Source organism: Rhinatrema bivittatum, chromosome 2, assembly GCF_901001135.1.
Source record: "Rhinatrema bivittatum chromosome 2, aRhiBiv1.1, whole genome shotgun sequence".
Lineage (NCBI taxonomy): Eukaryota > Metazoa > Chordata > Amphibia > Gymnophiona > Rhinatrematidae > Rhinatrema > Rhinatrema bivittatum.
In genome coordinates, this window is record NC_042616.1 from 689,387,958 (window position 1) to 689,403,691 (window position 15,734).

General features: G+C 47.1%; 1 protein-coding gene across 8 annotated transcripts in view; it reads left to right on the plus strand.

Annotated features, from left to right (window-relative positions):
- Positions 1-15,734, plus strand: part of LRRCC1 (leucine rich repeat and coiled-coil centrosomal protein 1) — a 221,413-nt gene that overhangs the window by 16,372 nt on the left and 189,307 nt on the right. For 6 of the 8 annotated variants that reach the window (XM_029591575.1, XM_029591576.1, XM_029591581.1 and 3 more), the window contains exons 1-2: positions 3,350-3,461; positions 15,010-15,215. The exons of 1 other annotated variant lie outside the window; for it this stretch is intronic. In XM_029591575.1, the coding sequence (XP_029447435.1) occupies positions 3,403-3,461; positions 15,010-15,215 (265 nt within the window). In that variant the 5' untranslated portion in view covers positions 3,350-3,402. Of the gene's footprint in view, positions 1-2,957; positions 3,462-15,009; positions 15,216-15,734 lie in introns of those variants that run through there. One more of the 8 variants, XM_029591582.1, reaches the window with a different exon arrangement.

Here is a 15,734-nt window from a genome sequence, read left to right on the forward strand (position 1 = left end):
GCCACTGCCATTAGCAATGGTAACATGGAATAGACTTAGTTTTTGGGTACTTGCCAGGTTCTTATGGTCTGGATTGGCCACTGTTGGAAACAGGATGCTGGGCTTGATGGACCCTTGGTCTGACCCAGTATGGCATTTTCTTATGTTCCTAGCGCCTCCTTATAAGCAGGTCTGACAGCCTACAATTAATTTTACTGGCATCACTTGTCGAACCCGCGAGCTGGCGGACAGCTTTTTTCTTTTTTTGGGACTTCAGACTTAATATCTCCATATTACGTCTGAGGGTGTACAGAAAAGCAGTTTTTTCTGCTTTTCTGTACACTTGCCTGGTGCCGTCTGAGAGTAAAATGTGCGGCTTGCACAACCCCCTAATTTGCATATTGCATGGCGCCCGCTTTCCGCGCTTTATATTGTATCGGTCTCTAGTGGGCCGATACAGTAAAAGTCGTGGGAGAGCGGGCGAAAGCCCACTCTCCTGTGCGTGCGATTCTGTATTCAAATGAGGGCCCCCGGCAAAAAGAGGCACTAGGGACACTAGCACGTCCCTAGCGCCTCTTTTTGGACAGGAGAGGCGGCTGTCAGCTGGTTTGACAGCCGACGCTAAATTTTGCCGGTGTTGGTTCTCAAACCCACTGACAGCTACGGGTTCAGATACCAGATGCCGGCAAAATTGAGCATCCGGTTTTCAACCCGCGAGCCACGGGCCGATTTCAATTTTTTTTTTTTTTTTACTTTTTTAAACTTTCGTGACCTCCGACTTAATATCGCCATTATATTAAGTCAGAGGGTGCACAGAAAAGCAGTTTTTACTGCTTTTCTGTGCACTTTCCCAGTGCCCGGAGAAATTTTCTGAAAGCAAAATGTGTGGCTTAGCTGCACATTTTGCTTTCTGAATCACGCGGGAATACATAATAGGGCCATCAACATGCATTTGCATGCTGCAGGTGCTATTAGGTTCGTGGGGGTGGGGGGGGGGGGGAGGGTTGGACGCACTAGCTTTACCCCTTATTCACAGGTCAATCCAGTAAGGAACGGTAGGGAGAGCTGCGTTAGTGCCGGGCGCACCCGCGGTTGCCGCACGCACAGTCCAGCTCACCTACCGCTCGATCCTGTATGTATATAGCTTGCAAATGCAAGCTGCGTCTAAGAAGCGTCCTTTAAGCGTTAGGCCCGCGCACCCAGGTTACTGTATAGGCGCTGTATAGCGCTCTATACAGTAACCTGGGTGCGCGGGCCTAACGCTTCACGGACATGCTGGTATCTGTCATTTCAAATGACATTTGAAATGACAGGTACCAGGAAGTGGACGGTTCTCCTACGCTCACCTGCCCTGGCCGCGTCAATGGATGCTGGTCTCCGGGGCAGCCCCAGTCCTCTCCCCCCTCCTCCTGAAGCAACAAAAGCGGGAAAAATCGAAAAGCGCAAAAAAAAAAAAAAAATCAACGAAGTGGACGGTCGGGATGGCCAGTCCTCTCTCCCCTCCTCCCGAAGCAAGGCTGCTTTACTTTACTGGATTGACCTGACACGCTTTGAAGCTTTCCCGTATTTTTTCTTCCCCTCCCTCCACTTTCTTCCAGCACTTTGCCTGTTTTCTTTTGGGGGACTCTCATTTTCACCACTTCAATTCCCTGCTCCCCCCAGCAGCGAAGGCCTCCTCCCTCCTCACAGTCCCATGTGTAAAGCAACGACTAACTTTGCCGTGACGCCAAACGTCGTGATGTCACGCCTTGAGCGGCCCAATTGCACGCACAGGGGCCGCTTTCGCCCGTGCAGGCATCCATCTTCGCCGGGAGGCAGGGGAGCCGCGGTCCGTCTTCGGAGGAGGGCTGCGAAAAAGTAAGTCGTTGCTTTACACTGCCAGTCCTCTCTCCCCTCCTCCCGGAGCAAGGCTGCTTTTCGCGTCTTGCTCCGGGAGGGGAGAGAGGACTGGCAATCTCGAGCGGCTGCGAAAAAAAAAGTTAGTCGCTGCTTTACACATGGGACTGTGAGGAGGGAGGAGGCCTTCGCTGCTGGGGGGAGCAGGGAATTGAAGTGGTGAAAACGAGAGTCCCCCAAAAGAAAACAGGCAAAGTGCTGGAAGAAAGTGGAGGGAGGGGAAGAAAAAATACGGGAAAGATTCAAAGCGTGTCAGGTCAATCCAGTAAAGTAAAGCAGCCTTGCTTCGGGAGGAGGGGAGAGAGGACTGGCCATCCCGACCGTCTACTTCGTTGCTACTTTTTTTTTTTGCGCTTTTCGATTTTTAGATTTTTTTCCGCTTTCGTTGCTTCGGGAGGAGGGGGGAGAGGACTGGGGCTGCCCCGGAGACCAGCATCCATTGACGCGGCCAGGGCAGGTGAGCGGGGGCTGGGGGAAAGTTTGCCGCCTACCCTTACCCCTGCCTCTAACGCAGGGGTAAGGGTAGGCGGTAAGTTAGCAGGTTAAACGCGCAGCAAAACAGCAGGGTAAAAAAGCTATAGTCGGGGCGCGCATTAGTGGATAGTAGGGAATAGCTAATTCGATCGTTTACATGTAATATACATGCCGCGTGTGGAAGGGGTTACCCGGGGATTTAAGGAAGCGGTAAGAGTAGGTTAAAGGGGATTGTGGATCGCAGGAAGGGCTAACGCGGCCTGAAAGTGAGTAGAAAACGGGTTAGGAGCAGGGTAAACGCGGCCGCACTTTACTGGATTGACCTGTCAGTAAGGGGTAATAGCGCGTACAAAAAAAAATGCCAGTTAACAGTGCACTCCATACTGTATCGGCCGGTGAATAAGGGGTAAAGCTAGCGCGTCGAAAACGCGCGTCCAAATGCCGGCTAGGAGCGCACTGTACTGTAACGGCCTGCAAAGGGCAAATTGTTGGAGTGGGCGATTCCTGGGCACCAACCGCATCACCCATCCTGTGGTGGTGTGGCCTCGGCGGATCCCATCCCGCCACGGCCAAAGCGAGGGGACGCCTTTTGACCTGGGCGCCATTTGCACAAAATGCAACTTTACTGGAAGTTCAGAGAATTGAAACGAAAAGAGACCTCTCTCCCTCCTTTCTGCCCAAAGCGGGCACGGGACGTCTTCCAAACGCATCAGAGCAAAGCTCCGCTGCAGACCATAACAACAACAAAAAAAGAACGCCTGACTTGAACGACCGCCACCAGCCTGGCACATTTTGTTTCCCGCGCAGCCAGACGCTTTCGCTTTTCCGCCCTTCCGCGACGCTTTTCAGCAGCCGCACGGCAGAGTCGAACCGGAAGTGGGTCGCTGGCTTTGACACGAACTCGTTTGAAACAGAAGGCGGCAATCGCGGCGCGAGAGAGGCGAAGAGGGGGCTCTGTTTATCGTGGGTCGTGCGACTGCCGCGCTCTCCTCTGGGACAACTTTCTTTTTTTTTTTTTCCTCCGTCTTCTTCTGGAGCTGCTGGCGCTGGAGGATGGCGGGAGGGGAGCCCGCATGCAGGGAGCTTTCGCTCATGGATAAAGACATATCCAGGTAGGGTCGCTGGTGCTGGTTCCGCTGCGCCGTTTGATTTTACTCCCCAGCGCCGGCTGCACAACCTTCCAGTGACACTCGGAGCATGAGTTTATGTGCATACAACTGCTACAGATGTGCTTTCACGTGAACTATGATGCTGAACAGCTGTCCCAGTAATTGACACAGTATATTTCAGAATTCGCATACTCGTTTGAGTAAGCGATCAGCGAAATCTTCCCTGAGCTTTCCTTTATCGGTACTCTTATGGCAATGCTGTCGCTCTGCAGTGAGACAACCCGAAGCAGGGATTCTTGTAATGTTTTTTTTTGGTGGTAGCAAATTGTACTTTGACTGTTTTCCTCCTATCTCCAGCTGACAATAGGGCGTAGAACAACCAGGGTTCCCAGTGCCTGAAAAACAATTTTACTGACAGCTTGTTTCTTCTTCTTTTTTTTTTTTAACGATAGTTAAAATGTCTGTGGATTGGGAGTGGGAAGAACTCTCGGACATGGCATCACTCTCCCTGCTGTCCAGGACAAGAGTTTCTGAGCTCAACATAAGGAAGCTACTGCTAGTACCTCCTTCTGACATGAAACAACATTTACTTTGAATTGTGGCCCCCTCCCAACACACAGCTTCTGCGACTAAGACTGGGGCCCATGCAATAAAAGCAGATAGAAAACAGCCATCCATCCACCTTTCCTGGGTGTGCTATGCAATATGTTAATGAGGTGCTGCGCTAAAAAGGACGCGTTGGGGATCAAGTGTGTGCCCTATCACGTCCTTACTTCATATATTGGACTGTGAAGATATTTGTGTTTATATACAAGCGATCATCATATAGCACAGAGTCCCGGATATCTTGCCGGGTGACCCATAGGAGAGCAATAAGCTTCTGTGTGCTGTAGGGTAAAATCATCGGTCGCTATAACACCAATCTCATATCGATGCTAGTAAGCAGATGAAGTGCTTTTCTGCATCTTATTTTTTGGCCGAAATAGCACTGGTCTGCTGAATGCCGCTTATGCCGCTTGAATATCACTAGTTGCTGAAATAAGACAGGCTTTAAATGGCTGCTGTCAAATTCGCACTATTCAAATGTTCTTTTTTCCAAAAACATACCGCCTGCTGTCAAAAACGCTCGACTCTGCAGGGTTTCGGGGAAATCTCCTTCTTCAGGGGTTCAGCAAGCTTTTTCAAAAACTTTGCGTGTGCTATGCATTTAAAGCAATTGCACAACGTATCTGTATGCGGCTCAGCTCCTTGATCTTGTAGATGGGTCAGTGCTACTGTGTGTTGCCATTTTTTCTATGCAATGGATTGCATAGACGCTGTCAAATCCATTGCATAGAAAAAACGTCAACACAAAGCAGCGCTGACCCATCTACAAGATCAAGGAGCTGAGCCGCATACAGATACGTTGTGCAATTGCTTTAAATGCATAGCACACGCAAAGTTTTTGAAAAGCTTGCTGAACCCCTGAAGAAGGAGATTTCCCCGAAACCCTGCAGAGTCGAGCGTTTTTGACAGCAGGCGGTATGTTTTTGGAAAAAAGAACATTTGAATAGTGCGAATTTGACAGCAGCCATTTAAAGCCTGTCTTATTTCAGCAACTAGTGATATTCAAGCGGCATTCAGCAGACCAGTGCTATTTCGGCCAAAAAAATAAGATGCAGAAAAGCACTTCATCTGCCTACTAGCATCGATATGAGATTGGTGTTATAGCGACCGATGATTATACCCTACAGCACACAAGCTTATTGCTCCTACGGGTCACCCGGCAAGATATCCGGGACTCTGTGCTATATGATGGTTGCTAGTACATAAACACAAATATCTTCACAGTCCAATATATGAAGTAAGAAATCCTTTTTTATTCTTGTATTGTTATTTTTTCTTACACATAGAGGTTCCATTTGTTTTTCTATCGTGTCCTTGGCATCGGGAGCCCAGGAGATGTGGCTTTGTGTGGATTAGGAAAACATGCTCAATTTTACACGCTCGTAAACTGAACATCTGTCGTCAAGAGTTGTTGGGGTTTTTTTTTTTTTCATGATGCTGCTTTCTGTGGTTCCTCCTATTTAATATTGCAAGCAGTATTTTTTGCTTTTTTTTTTTTTTTGTGGATGCTTGGGGCGCGTCAAGACTTAACCCAATTCTGGGGCTGGCATTAATTTTTGCATGTTAAAACGTGCGTATCGGGAGCACTGTGATTTTTTTTGCCTCATTTACATGGCATTTACATGTAATGAGCGCTATTAACTACTCGTTTGTTAGGCTGCATGTTTTAGCCGTGCTAATCCCCTTATTGCATCTGGTGTTATTCTAGCTTGTTCAAAACATGCGTCCAACCATGCTTCAACCTGTGTACTAGGCTGAGTGCACTAAATTGCGTCTGCCCCACTTAATGGAGGGAACCAGAAAAAAAGATCTTGCCTGGGTTGCTGATCACCAGTATTTTTATGAGTGGCAGGGCCAGCGCTTCCCAATACGTGAGCTAGGCGGTCGCTTAGGGCTCCAGCCATTAGGGGGCGGCAAAGAGCAGCCATATGGGGCTGCGAGCAGAGCCCATCTCACTCACGGCTGAGAGGAGTAGAGACTCGGCAGGCCATGAGCAGAGCCTGTCCTACTCGTGGCTGAGAGGATTAGAAACCTGGTGGGCCGTGAGCAGCCGAGACTTGGCAGTCCACAAGCAGCATCCATCCGGCTCGCGGCCGAGAAATGCAGAGACTCAGAGGGCCGTGAGAGGCGCCATGCATTTCGTGGCTGAAAGAAGCAGAGACTCTGAGCTGCGAGCAACACCCATCCTGCTTACGGGCGAGAAAAGCAGACACTGAGGTCGCAAGCAGCACCTAGCCTGCTTGCAGCCGAGAGAAGCAGAGTCTCGGCGGGCCATGAGCAGCACCTCTGTTTGTGTGTGTGTGAGTGAGAGGGATTGTGTGTGTACGAGAGCGCAATGGTGTTAGTGAGAGAGAAGGAGGGAGCCTGTGTAAGGGTGCGCTTGTGAATGAGACAAGGAACCTAAGTGTGTGTAAGAGGGGGGCCTGTCTGAGTGAATAAGGTTGGGGCTGGGAGTGGGCGCAAGGCAGAAGGTTCACCTAGGGCACCTAATACCCTTGTGCTGGCCCTGATGAGTGGCATGAAGATATTTATGCAACTTAGACATCCATTTTTTGGCAGTATTTACAGGCTGTCAGCAACTGGCAACATACATCTTTGCTAGCTACTGTCTTCTCTTACTACTATAGCTGTTCAAACCTTCTGGCAGGAAGGCATTATGTTACTCTGCTCTTTTGCTGAAGGGGAGTAAGGAAGTGCATGAGAGGGGATTGAGTGCATTGCCTCCTGTCCCCTTGCCAGTACAACCACTGCTGCTGCTGTTCCTTCTCTCATACTGCCTGAGATGGCTTATTTCTCCTTTAGGAACTCACGCATTGCTAAGGGTGAACTGACTTCAGATTTGCCCGATAGGGTTGATTCGGTCCTGAATTTACCCCATTGCATACAGTAATTTGTGCTTCTGATTTTCCTATTGCCTATTTCAGGCAATGAAAGTGGTGGATGCCCTCACCGTGTGTACTTAATTACTTTTTGGCAACCTCATTGACTTAACAAGGAGAAATTCTCACAGTCTCTCATGTCAAGTATCTGCCTTTCCAGCTTCACCTGTTTAAAAAAAAAAAAAGACAATGAAAATCTACCCTCTAGAATGACATCTTTCCTCCTAGTGGATAGAATATCATCCAAAGGAAAATCAATGCACCCCCTTTTTCCAAATGGAACCATTTGAAGAAAGGGCACAGTGCTACCCACCCTGCCCTCTGCCTAATAGAGATGGTAGGGGAGACCCAGATACTACAAGGGCTTACAGAATATACTCATGTAGTGACAATTTACGCAGATGCACATACAAGAAACGCACACTCAGATAACATAGATTCTTCCATGCACATGCTTCATGTGAGCTGAGCTGTATCCAGCCTAGTTTTTGTTTTCATTCAGAGTGGGGTGAGGGTCCTGGTCCCAAAGAATGTGAAAAGGGGAGCAACTCAAGAGGGCCTACATACAACTCCTTGGGTACTGCTGTGTCCAGGCTCTCCCCATCACAGAAACACTCCTCCAGAAGGACTGCGGGTGTGCTCTGCTTTCTCCTAGCTCCTCTGCTTTGGAATAGGGATGAGAAGATTTAACACAGGAATGAGGGGGGGGGGGGGCACAAATGCTTCTTCCACTGCAGAGTTACTCGCCACCCCAAGAGCCTAGGTGTCTTCCTCTTCTCCACTTTTAATCCATCTCCCCCAGAGTGAGGTGAAACCTGTTATAGTGGGGAACAGAGGGATTCATCCATTATAGCACCCACTAAGGAGGGTGGGGGTGAGATGAACCCAGATCCCCTGAATTTCCCTTGGAGTAGGAGGCTATCTTAAGGTGATCCTTCTTCACTGCTTCCTTGGGCTTTCTGACAACTTATGTGGGGGATCAATAGTGGAGCTACCACTCGTGTTGCTCCTCCACCTCTGGGCGTTTCTAAGGCACTCCTGGGGCAGGAGGTCAACCTGCGAAGCTACTTCTCTCTGCTGACCCCCTGCCTTCCTATGATGCTTTGGAATTTAAATTCTGCTGGGGAAGAGGAGGGACTCAAAATGGTCCTGAGATGTATCTCACTGCTGACCTTCGGGGTCAGTGGGATCACCCCTGGGGAGCTCAGGTATTCCTGGATATTCCTGGACTTTAATGACACAGCAGCCACACTGCTGGATCTACCAAGCTGCAAGGCCACAGAACCTTTCCACTGCTTGGAAGCCCCAGAGGAGGGGCGAAAGGTGCACTAGCCACAGTGCACCACTGCCTGGTGAGCCTTGGTTTGTGGTAGTGGTAGCACCTTTCCTTGCTGGCAGCATATTATGTCTTGTAGTGCTGGCTGAAATGGAAGACCACACACACCTCCCCCTTCATCTCTTGGCCTTCAGGCAATTGGATGTTAACCCAGCATCTGAAGGATTTTAGATGCCACAGCTCTGCATCCCTGTATTCCAGGGGAATTGCAAAGATCTCATATGTAACCTGCCCCTGGGTACTCAGGTGGGGCCACAAAAGGATATCTGAGAGGTAAAGCACTACATTTGACAGCACTACCTTTGTCTCTGGTTCCTTTAGGGACTTTAACATCCATTAGTACGCCTCCATTGTGGCCAATCTGATGGGACAAAAGGCTTTACTGGCAGTCACTGAAGCAAGCGGGGAAGCAGTTTTTCTCCTTGTTTCCATGGCTGCAGAGACATGAGCTCAGGGGAATGGCACTGAGACTGGGGGTCACAAAACAATGGTTGAAGCCCTGTATTTGCTGGGGACAAACGTGGCACTCTTGAATGATCTGTTGAGGCCCGCCTCAGTGTCCTGGGGAAAGTTTCATAGTAGATTTCCTTAATTCCCCAGGGTACAAGGATGCGGTGCTTTGGCACCTAAAATCCTTTAAGCACTGGGTTAATATCTGGTTGCTTGAGGGACATCGGGGGGGGGGGGGGGGGCTAAGTGACTCTTTGTTTTCCTCTTGGACCATCCCTACAGGATTTAATATGCTGCAAGAAAGGTGGGATATGACCATTGCCACAAGCTAGGGCACACCAGTTAATGGTGTCCTGTTGCTGGTTCACATGCCTCTCCTTGCCTCACCTCCTGGGGCCGCTAAGCCTGAAAATGTTCCATGACATTACAGTCTGGTAGATTCACTGGTGTGGGTGCAGAGTCACATGAGTCTGGGAGGGACCAGGAACACCCTAGCTCCCCATAGGTAATCCCACTGGCCCCTAAAATAAGTGACAAAGTACCCCCAAGCTCTGACCTCAGTCCTTTATCTCCCCCCCCCCCCCCTGCCAACCCAGGGGAATAAATCCCAGGATGCCATGGGTTGGAAGAAGGTTAAGAGGGTAACCTCCAAAACGGCAAGGGTAGGCAGAGGGAGTGCTTTGAAGGCTGATTCCATCCACTAAGCTTTTAAAAGGTCCAAAGAGGGTGAAGGTGGGGAGGGCAGGAGACCCAGGGTCCTCATGCTCTCTGGAAATCTTGCAATTGTCATTGCTGCTATCTCCTCTGGGTTCTGTGGTGGGTGTATCTCCCCTTTCCCCATTCTAACTAGTCTCCATCTTGCTCTGGTGGAATTGGACCTGGGAGGGGAAGAGGGGGACTAGAGCTCATGGAGTGCAGTGGATCTGGTGCTTGAGCTTGCTGTTCCTGTGCTGGACCCTCTCTCTTCAACTCCAAAAAAGAGGAGAGAAGATAAGATGGAGAGTACCTGAAATCTGGAGGGTTTTTGTGGTGGGATGGGATTGGATGTAGGAGTGCCCCAGGATTCGTATATGGGGCCTGGGTCTCCACCCCATTTTGACAGGGACTATTAGATTGCTTGACATAGCAGTCCAGATGTAAATATGAACACAGAAGCTCATAGATGACCCTAGGAATTATATTCAGAAAAATAATAGTTCAATGAGATTTCCATTCTTTTTCAGTCCATCCCAACCTGGAGGGCCATGATTGTTTCTCTCAGGGTACTTAGTGAGGTAATCAATAAGATCAGTGTAGTCCTTTTTAGTTAACCAAATCTGAATTCAAGGCTTTTCTTTGCGAGGAGGCTCCTCTCAGTACACTCTCTGTCTGAGGGGTCCTAACTCAATTTTTGGGACGATATAGAGACTTGTTGGATTCCTTTTGGATTTGCATTCTGGGGAAAACCTTGGTTTCCTTGGAGAGGGACAAACACCAATCCTAGGACCAGGGGCTGAAACCTGTGAGCCATCCCTCTACTCCCTAGGAGAGGCAAGCACTAGTAACAGCAGTACCCAACATGGGTTTTTGATGGCCAGAGTTTCTTATAATTTCTTATAATATTTGGAGATTGAGACTGTTGTGAAAACCTTGTTCCCTCTTGGGGAAGGTTACCTGAAGACCTGTGAGCCTTATGTCTATTCCCTAGAAGAGGCAAGCACCAGTGATGGCATCACCTCAGCCACTGAGAGATTTTGGAATTAGAGAATCCCTTTTGGTTGTGAGGAGGTTGTTTTGCTCCACCCCTCCGCTTATGGGAACTAGGCTGGTCTAGCTTGCTTCCTGTTCTCCAGACTTTTCCTTCTGAGAAGTCACATCTATTTGAATGTGAGAGACACTAATTGAGATCGTGGAGATCCCCACATGACCAAGAATGACCATCTGCTCCAAGGTAGGATTTTTCCATGTTAAAGGGGATCCCACCTACCATAGGATTTCCCTATAGCTCTAGGACAGTTTATGCACTTTAAAGGTGAATTTAAAAAACCCGGCGCCTGCCAAAACTGGGAGATATGTGCACAAATTGGGCTGGCACGCGCTGAGCGGATTTTAAAAGCCACCTGGATGAGTGCATACTTGCTGCTTGGTGCACAAATAAAAGTTCCAAAAACAGGAGCGGGGCATGATCTGGGCAGGGCATGGGCATTCCTGGATTTCACATTGAAATCTGTGCATAAGTACTTACACACAAAGGTGCACACTGGGTACCCTGCCGGGTAACTTTACTTCTGCTATGGATGATTTGAAAATTATAAAATAAAGACAAATAGACAGATCGGTGGTGTTTTAAGGGTCAGGGCTAACAGGGGAGAAGGGAGGCTACTAAACTAGAGGGGTTTGGTAGTCCTATTCCTTACCTCGGTGTATTGGGAAAGAACTGATAAAACTGATAATGGCATTGATGCGTCTGTCTTTTAAAATCCTCCCACTTTCGCAGTAGAAGCGGGATTTGCGCACATAGATACGCGGACACTTAAAATTATGTGCATATGTACGCACAGTCAGGCTATTTTATAACATGCGTGTATGTTATAAAATGGCCGTATCCCTAAGTGCAAGCCAACGAATGTTCGCCCTCGTGTCTGTTTAAAAGTTACCATCCCTGAGTAAAAGTGGTAAGCTAAAACCCCAGGATTATAAGAGAGAGAAAAGAGAGACATCTGTAAACATCACAGCTGTACCTTCACCTTTTGGATAAATTGGAGTTTGATTTGCCTTTCAAGAATCTGTAAAATTTATTTTCTTCACCCAGAACCTTGTCCTGCCTTTTGTCCCAGGAACAACATTACAGTTATTGAGGAAGATTGAGCCAGAAACACACCACTGCCTGGGCCATAAGCATCAGCTTCCCGCCATAGAAAGAGAGAGGGGAGAGGCACTAGCCGGAGCAGCCCCAGAGACAAAATGAGTTTGTGTGCCTTTGGAAAGCAGAACTCCCCAAGAAAGGGTTATACTTACTTAGGGGCCAATGCAATACATTGTGTTCAGCCGAGCGTACTGTTTAATTGGCAGTTGGATGCGGGTTGTATAGGCCCCACCCCTTGGGGATTAGCGCCTCCACAAAGCGCATCCAATGCGGAGCGAAACTAATAGCGCTCATCACATGCAAATGCATGTGAATGAGGCTATTAGCTCTTCACTCCAAATGAAAAAAAAAAAAGTGTGTCTTTAAGACGCACATTTTTGCACTCAGAAGTTGTTCAGAAAAGCAGAAAAACTGCTTTTCTGTACATCCTCCTACTTAATATCATTACGATATTAAGTAGGAGGAACAAGTCTTTAAAAAAACCCACAAACCCGCCAGCGGTCAGGTTCAGGAAATGGATGCTCAGTTAACAAGCGTCCGTTTCTTGAACCCCTGGCTGTGCACCGTTTAGGAAAATGGATGCCGATAAATTCGGCGTCCGTTTTCCTAACTGGGGGATGGCCGTCACTCGCGGGCTCCTGTTCTCAAGGAGGCGCTAGGGGCATGCAAGCGTCCCTAGCACCTCCTTGACAATGCGACCCCCTAATTTAAATATTGCATGGCGCACCCAAGAAGGGTGCCTGGGGGTGCGGTAGGAAAGCGGGTGCTGAGTGTTCAGCGCCCGCTTTCAGCGCACATTTATTGCATCGGCCCTTAGGCTTTAGGACAGAGATTATCTGCCTTAGCAAAGCTGGTTAATGATTTATTATTTCGGCATCAGAATAACAAAAGTGAGAGTGGTTGAACCGTTATCCACCCAAGTAAGATACATGAATGCGCACTTGCATGTGTGCTGGTACAGTTGTGCGGCGGTGTGTGGGTACATATATGTACACAGATTTTCATTCTTGTAGATGTTTAAGGATGGGTAGTAGTGGCTTCAATGCGAGAGTATGCACTCTTGGAGAATGCAGTCTGCTTTTCATCCCCTTTTTTTTTTTTTGCCTAAGGAAATTAGGCCTAGTGGAAGGGAAGTAGTCACCCAATGGGATTTTCTCAAGGCTGAGTAAGGAATCGCCAGAACACTGAATCACTCTGGTGAGTGAATGTTTGACCATCTGCATGTTGTTTGGCCTATGTGGTGGTTTAGTGAGACTGGTGAAAATTACCAAGCTCTGGAATTTGTTTATTTATTTCTTTTTTTAAAATCCACCTCACAGATATTACTTTGAGATGGAATCTTGTGGCTACCCCGTGGGACATGGAGCCCACTGGTTAATACCTGTAGCATGGGCTGCCTTTGGGAGTGTTTGCCCTGTTCACATTCTGAAGAAAAGTAAGTCTGTAAGTCTCTGCATGCAGTGGAGTAAACCCAGGACTGGATTGATCCTATTGAGTTAATCTGCAGCTGGTTTTACAGGCCTGCCCACCACTGCTGTTTGGCTGTCTTCCTGCATGCTCCCTGCACCAGTATTGAATCTTTAGCTCCACAGTTCTCAGTAAGTTTGAGACGTATAGTGTTCATGTTCATGCACTGCTTTGTTTCTTGCAAAAACAGTGTGAAGGTATGGGCAGCACGCAGTGAATGTACTGAGCTGGGGAGTGGCAGCAGATGAAGTACCTATAGAGAGGAGAGCTACAGGGAGCCATCAAGTGGCTACAAAAATATACACTGGTAGCCACATTGAAGAAGCCTTGACCAAGAGTATGGAGATACCCAATATAGTCTCTAATTATTCAAAAGTTCTGCATTGAATAATATAGTGAGTTACAGAATCTTTTCCTTAATCTCATGTTGCTTCCCACATTTTATTGCACACATTAAATATATACATGTACATTTGTGAGTATGACAATCACTTATGAAAAGCAAAAAAATAAAGGAGAAGCAGCAAATATAAATGTAACCCTTTTCTTCGGAGAGCTTCTCCTCAGAGAGCACGCAAAAGAGTTTGTCTCCTGGGGCTTTTTTTTCCTTGCCGCAGTCTCCAGGGGTGAGTTCTTTCTGCTGTGGCCCAGGTAGTGCGGTGACTTTCCTTGATGTGCCCTTGGTGATGTGTAGTCAGGGTAGATGCACACAGGATGGGTGTTCGAATAATAAGTTGTAATGATTCTGAGCAACTTGTCGTCCTTTTCCAAGTGTGGTAACTGTTGGTACAATCATCCTTTTACGCTCCCTGTGTAAGTACTGATTCCCTGGCTCTGAGGTGAGTTTCCTTCCTCCTGGCTGGCCCTGCCTTGAAAGGGTTCCCTGGGTATTTTTCCCAGTTCTGCCTGGGTCCCGCCGACCTCACAGGATGCCCTGACTAAAGATACTTGGAGGGGTCTTCTGAAATACTCCTTAGATTGATAGTTGGGGATTTCTCCATCTTCAAAACCCAGGCTGTAGCCCAGACCATAGTATTTCAGACACAGGAGCTGCTTTATGTTTTTTTCTGCATAGCTCTTAACCTACCAGGATGTGGACAGGCTTGATCCCCCTAAAGGATCTGGGGAAAGCCGTAGGGAGGGACCCTTCACCCTAGGGCTCCTCTCCCTTCAACTCCTCTTGCAAAAACTCCCTTTGACCCTCTTATAGCCAGGTCCACCTCCTCAGCTACCTCATCGAGGCGGAGCTGCTAAGTCCTAGTACTCATCTATGGGTGACTAGGGACATCTAGTGGCCTACCCGTAGGGGTGCCAAATAGAAAAAGAAAAAAGCCAAGCAAAATAGTGCTGTCCCTCATCTTGTTGGATTGTGGCTACTGCTGTCGGTCAGGCATTGTATGGCTGTCAGTGAATTTCAGATGCAAGGTGCCCAAACTTTCGCACTGGTCTCAGTCTCACGAGTGTTTGGGCATCGTGGGCTATGGGATGAAAGCCCACACCAGAAAACAGCTGTTCCATTAGCCTGAACTGCAGCAGGAGCGTGGCTCAAACATTTCAGGTGCCACAGAAGTTTCTGGGTGTGTGGCAACGTTCCTAATTCACAGATTAATGTTAAATTAATTGTATGAAAACAGAGCAGATGTTTGTTTTGGGGGTTTTTTTCTCCAGCATCCATACTTTATTTTTCTCTTTCCTTTTGCCATCAGATTGCTAACATTTGTTTTCTGCTTATGTTTAAGTGATGCCAGGGTAACAAAGTTATACTGAATTTGATGGTCCATTGTTTGCTTTATATTATGTCCGTTTCAGTTTTGTATATTTGGGACAAAATATCAACATAGAAAGACTTTAGTGAATTAAAGATGATTTCTGTGATAAATTCCTTTTAATGTAGTACTGTAACATATTCCAGGTGCTTAATTATGACACGGTGATTTGCATTAATTATGGTTTGATTTATATTTCTAGTTTGTTACAGATATCTTTAAGCTCACATCTCCATACGCTCAACTTGCACTGTAACCATATTGCTAAGATTGAGGGACTTGGGCACATTCAGAACTTGCACCATTTAGACCTGTCATCTAATCGAATAACTTGTATTGAAGGCCTGAATACACTTATCCATCTGCGGACCTTAAACTTGTCCTGCAATTTGCTAAGAAAAGTGGAAGGTTTGTGTTTGACTTTTTTAAAGTTTTCCTTTGGTTTGTGTTTCTTCTTAGAAATGACTTTCTATATCATTTCTTGCCAATCTTCCCTATTTTGTAAGTTGTTTATGTGCAAGCTGCAGCAACAAAACATTCAGTATGGAGGTAATTTTCAAAAGGCTTTATGCACATATAAGTGAACTTTAAGCATGTAAATGGGCTTTTGAAAATTGCTACGATAGTATGTTAACATTTATGTGTGCAACACCTTTAAAAATTACCTCCTATATCTATGCTCCCAAATGAAGTCTGTTGAAACCAATTTTCTGAATATATGTTTACTAATATGATAAAGGAGTTAACTTATGAATTTAATTTGGTATGAAAGTGGTTTTAAATTTGATAGTGAGGTGTCAAAAGATGGACTAAATTTATTTTATGTATTTTTTTTCTCTTCCTAAGTAGAATGACTTAGCATAATATCAGCAGTGACTTGAGAATACACCTTGCAATACAGTTGCCCTTTTAAAGTATTTATAATTC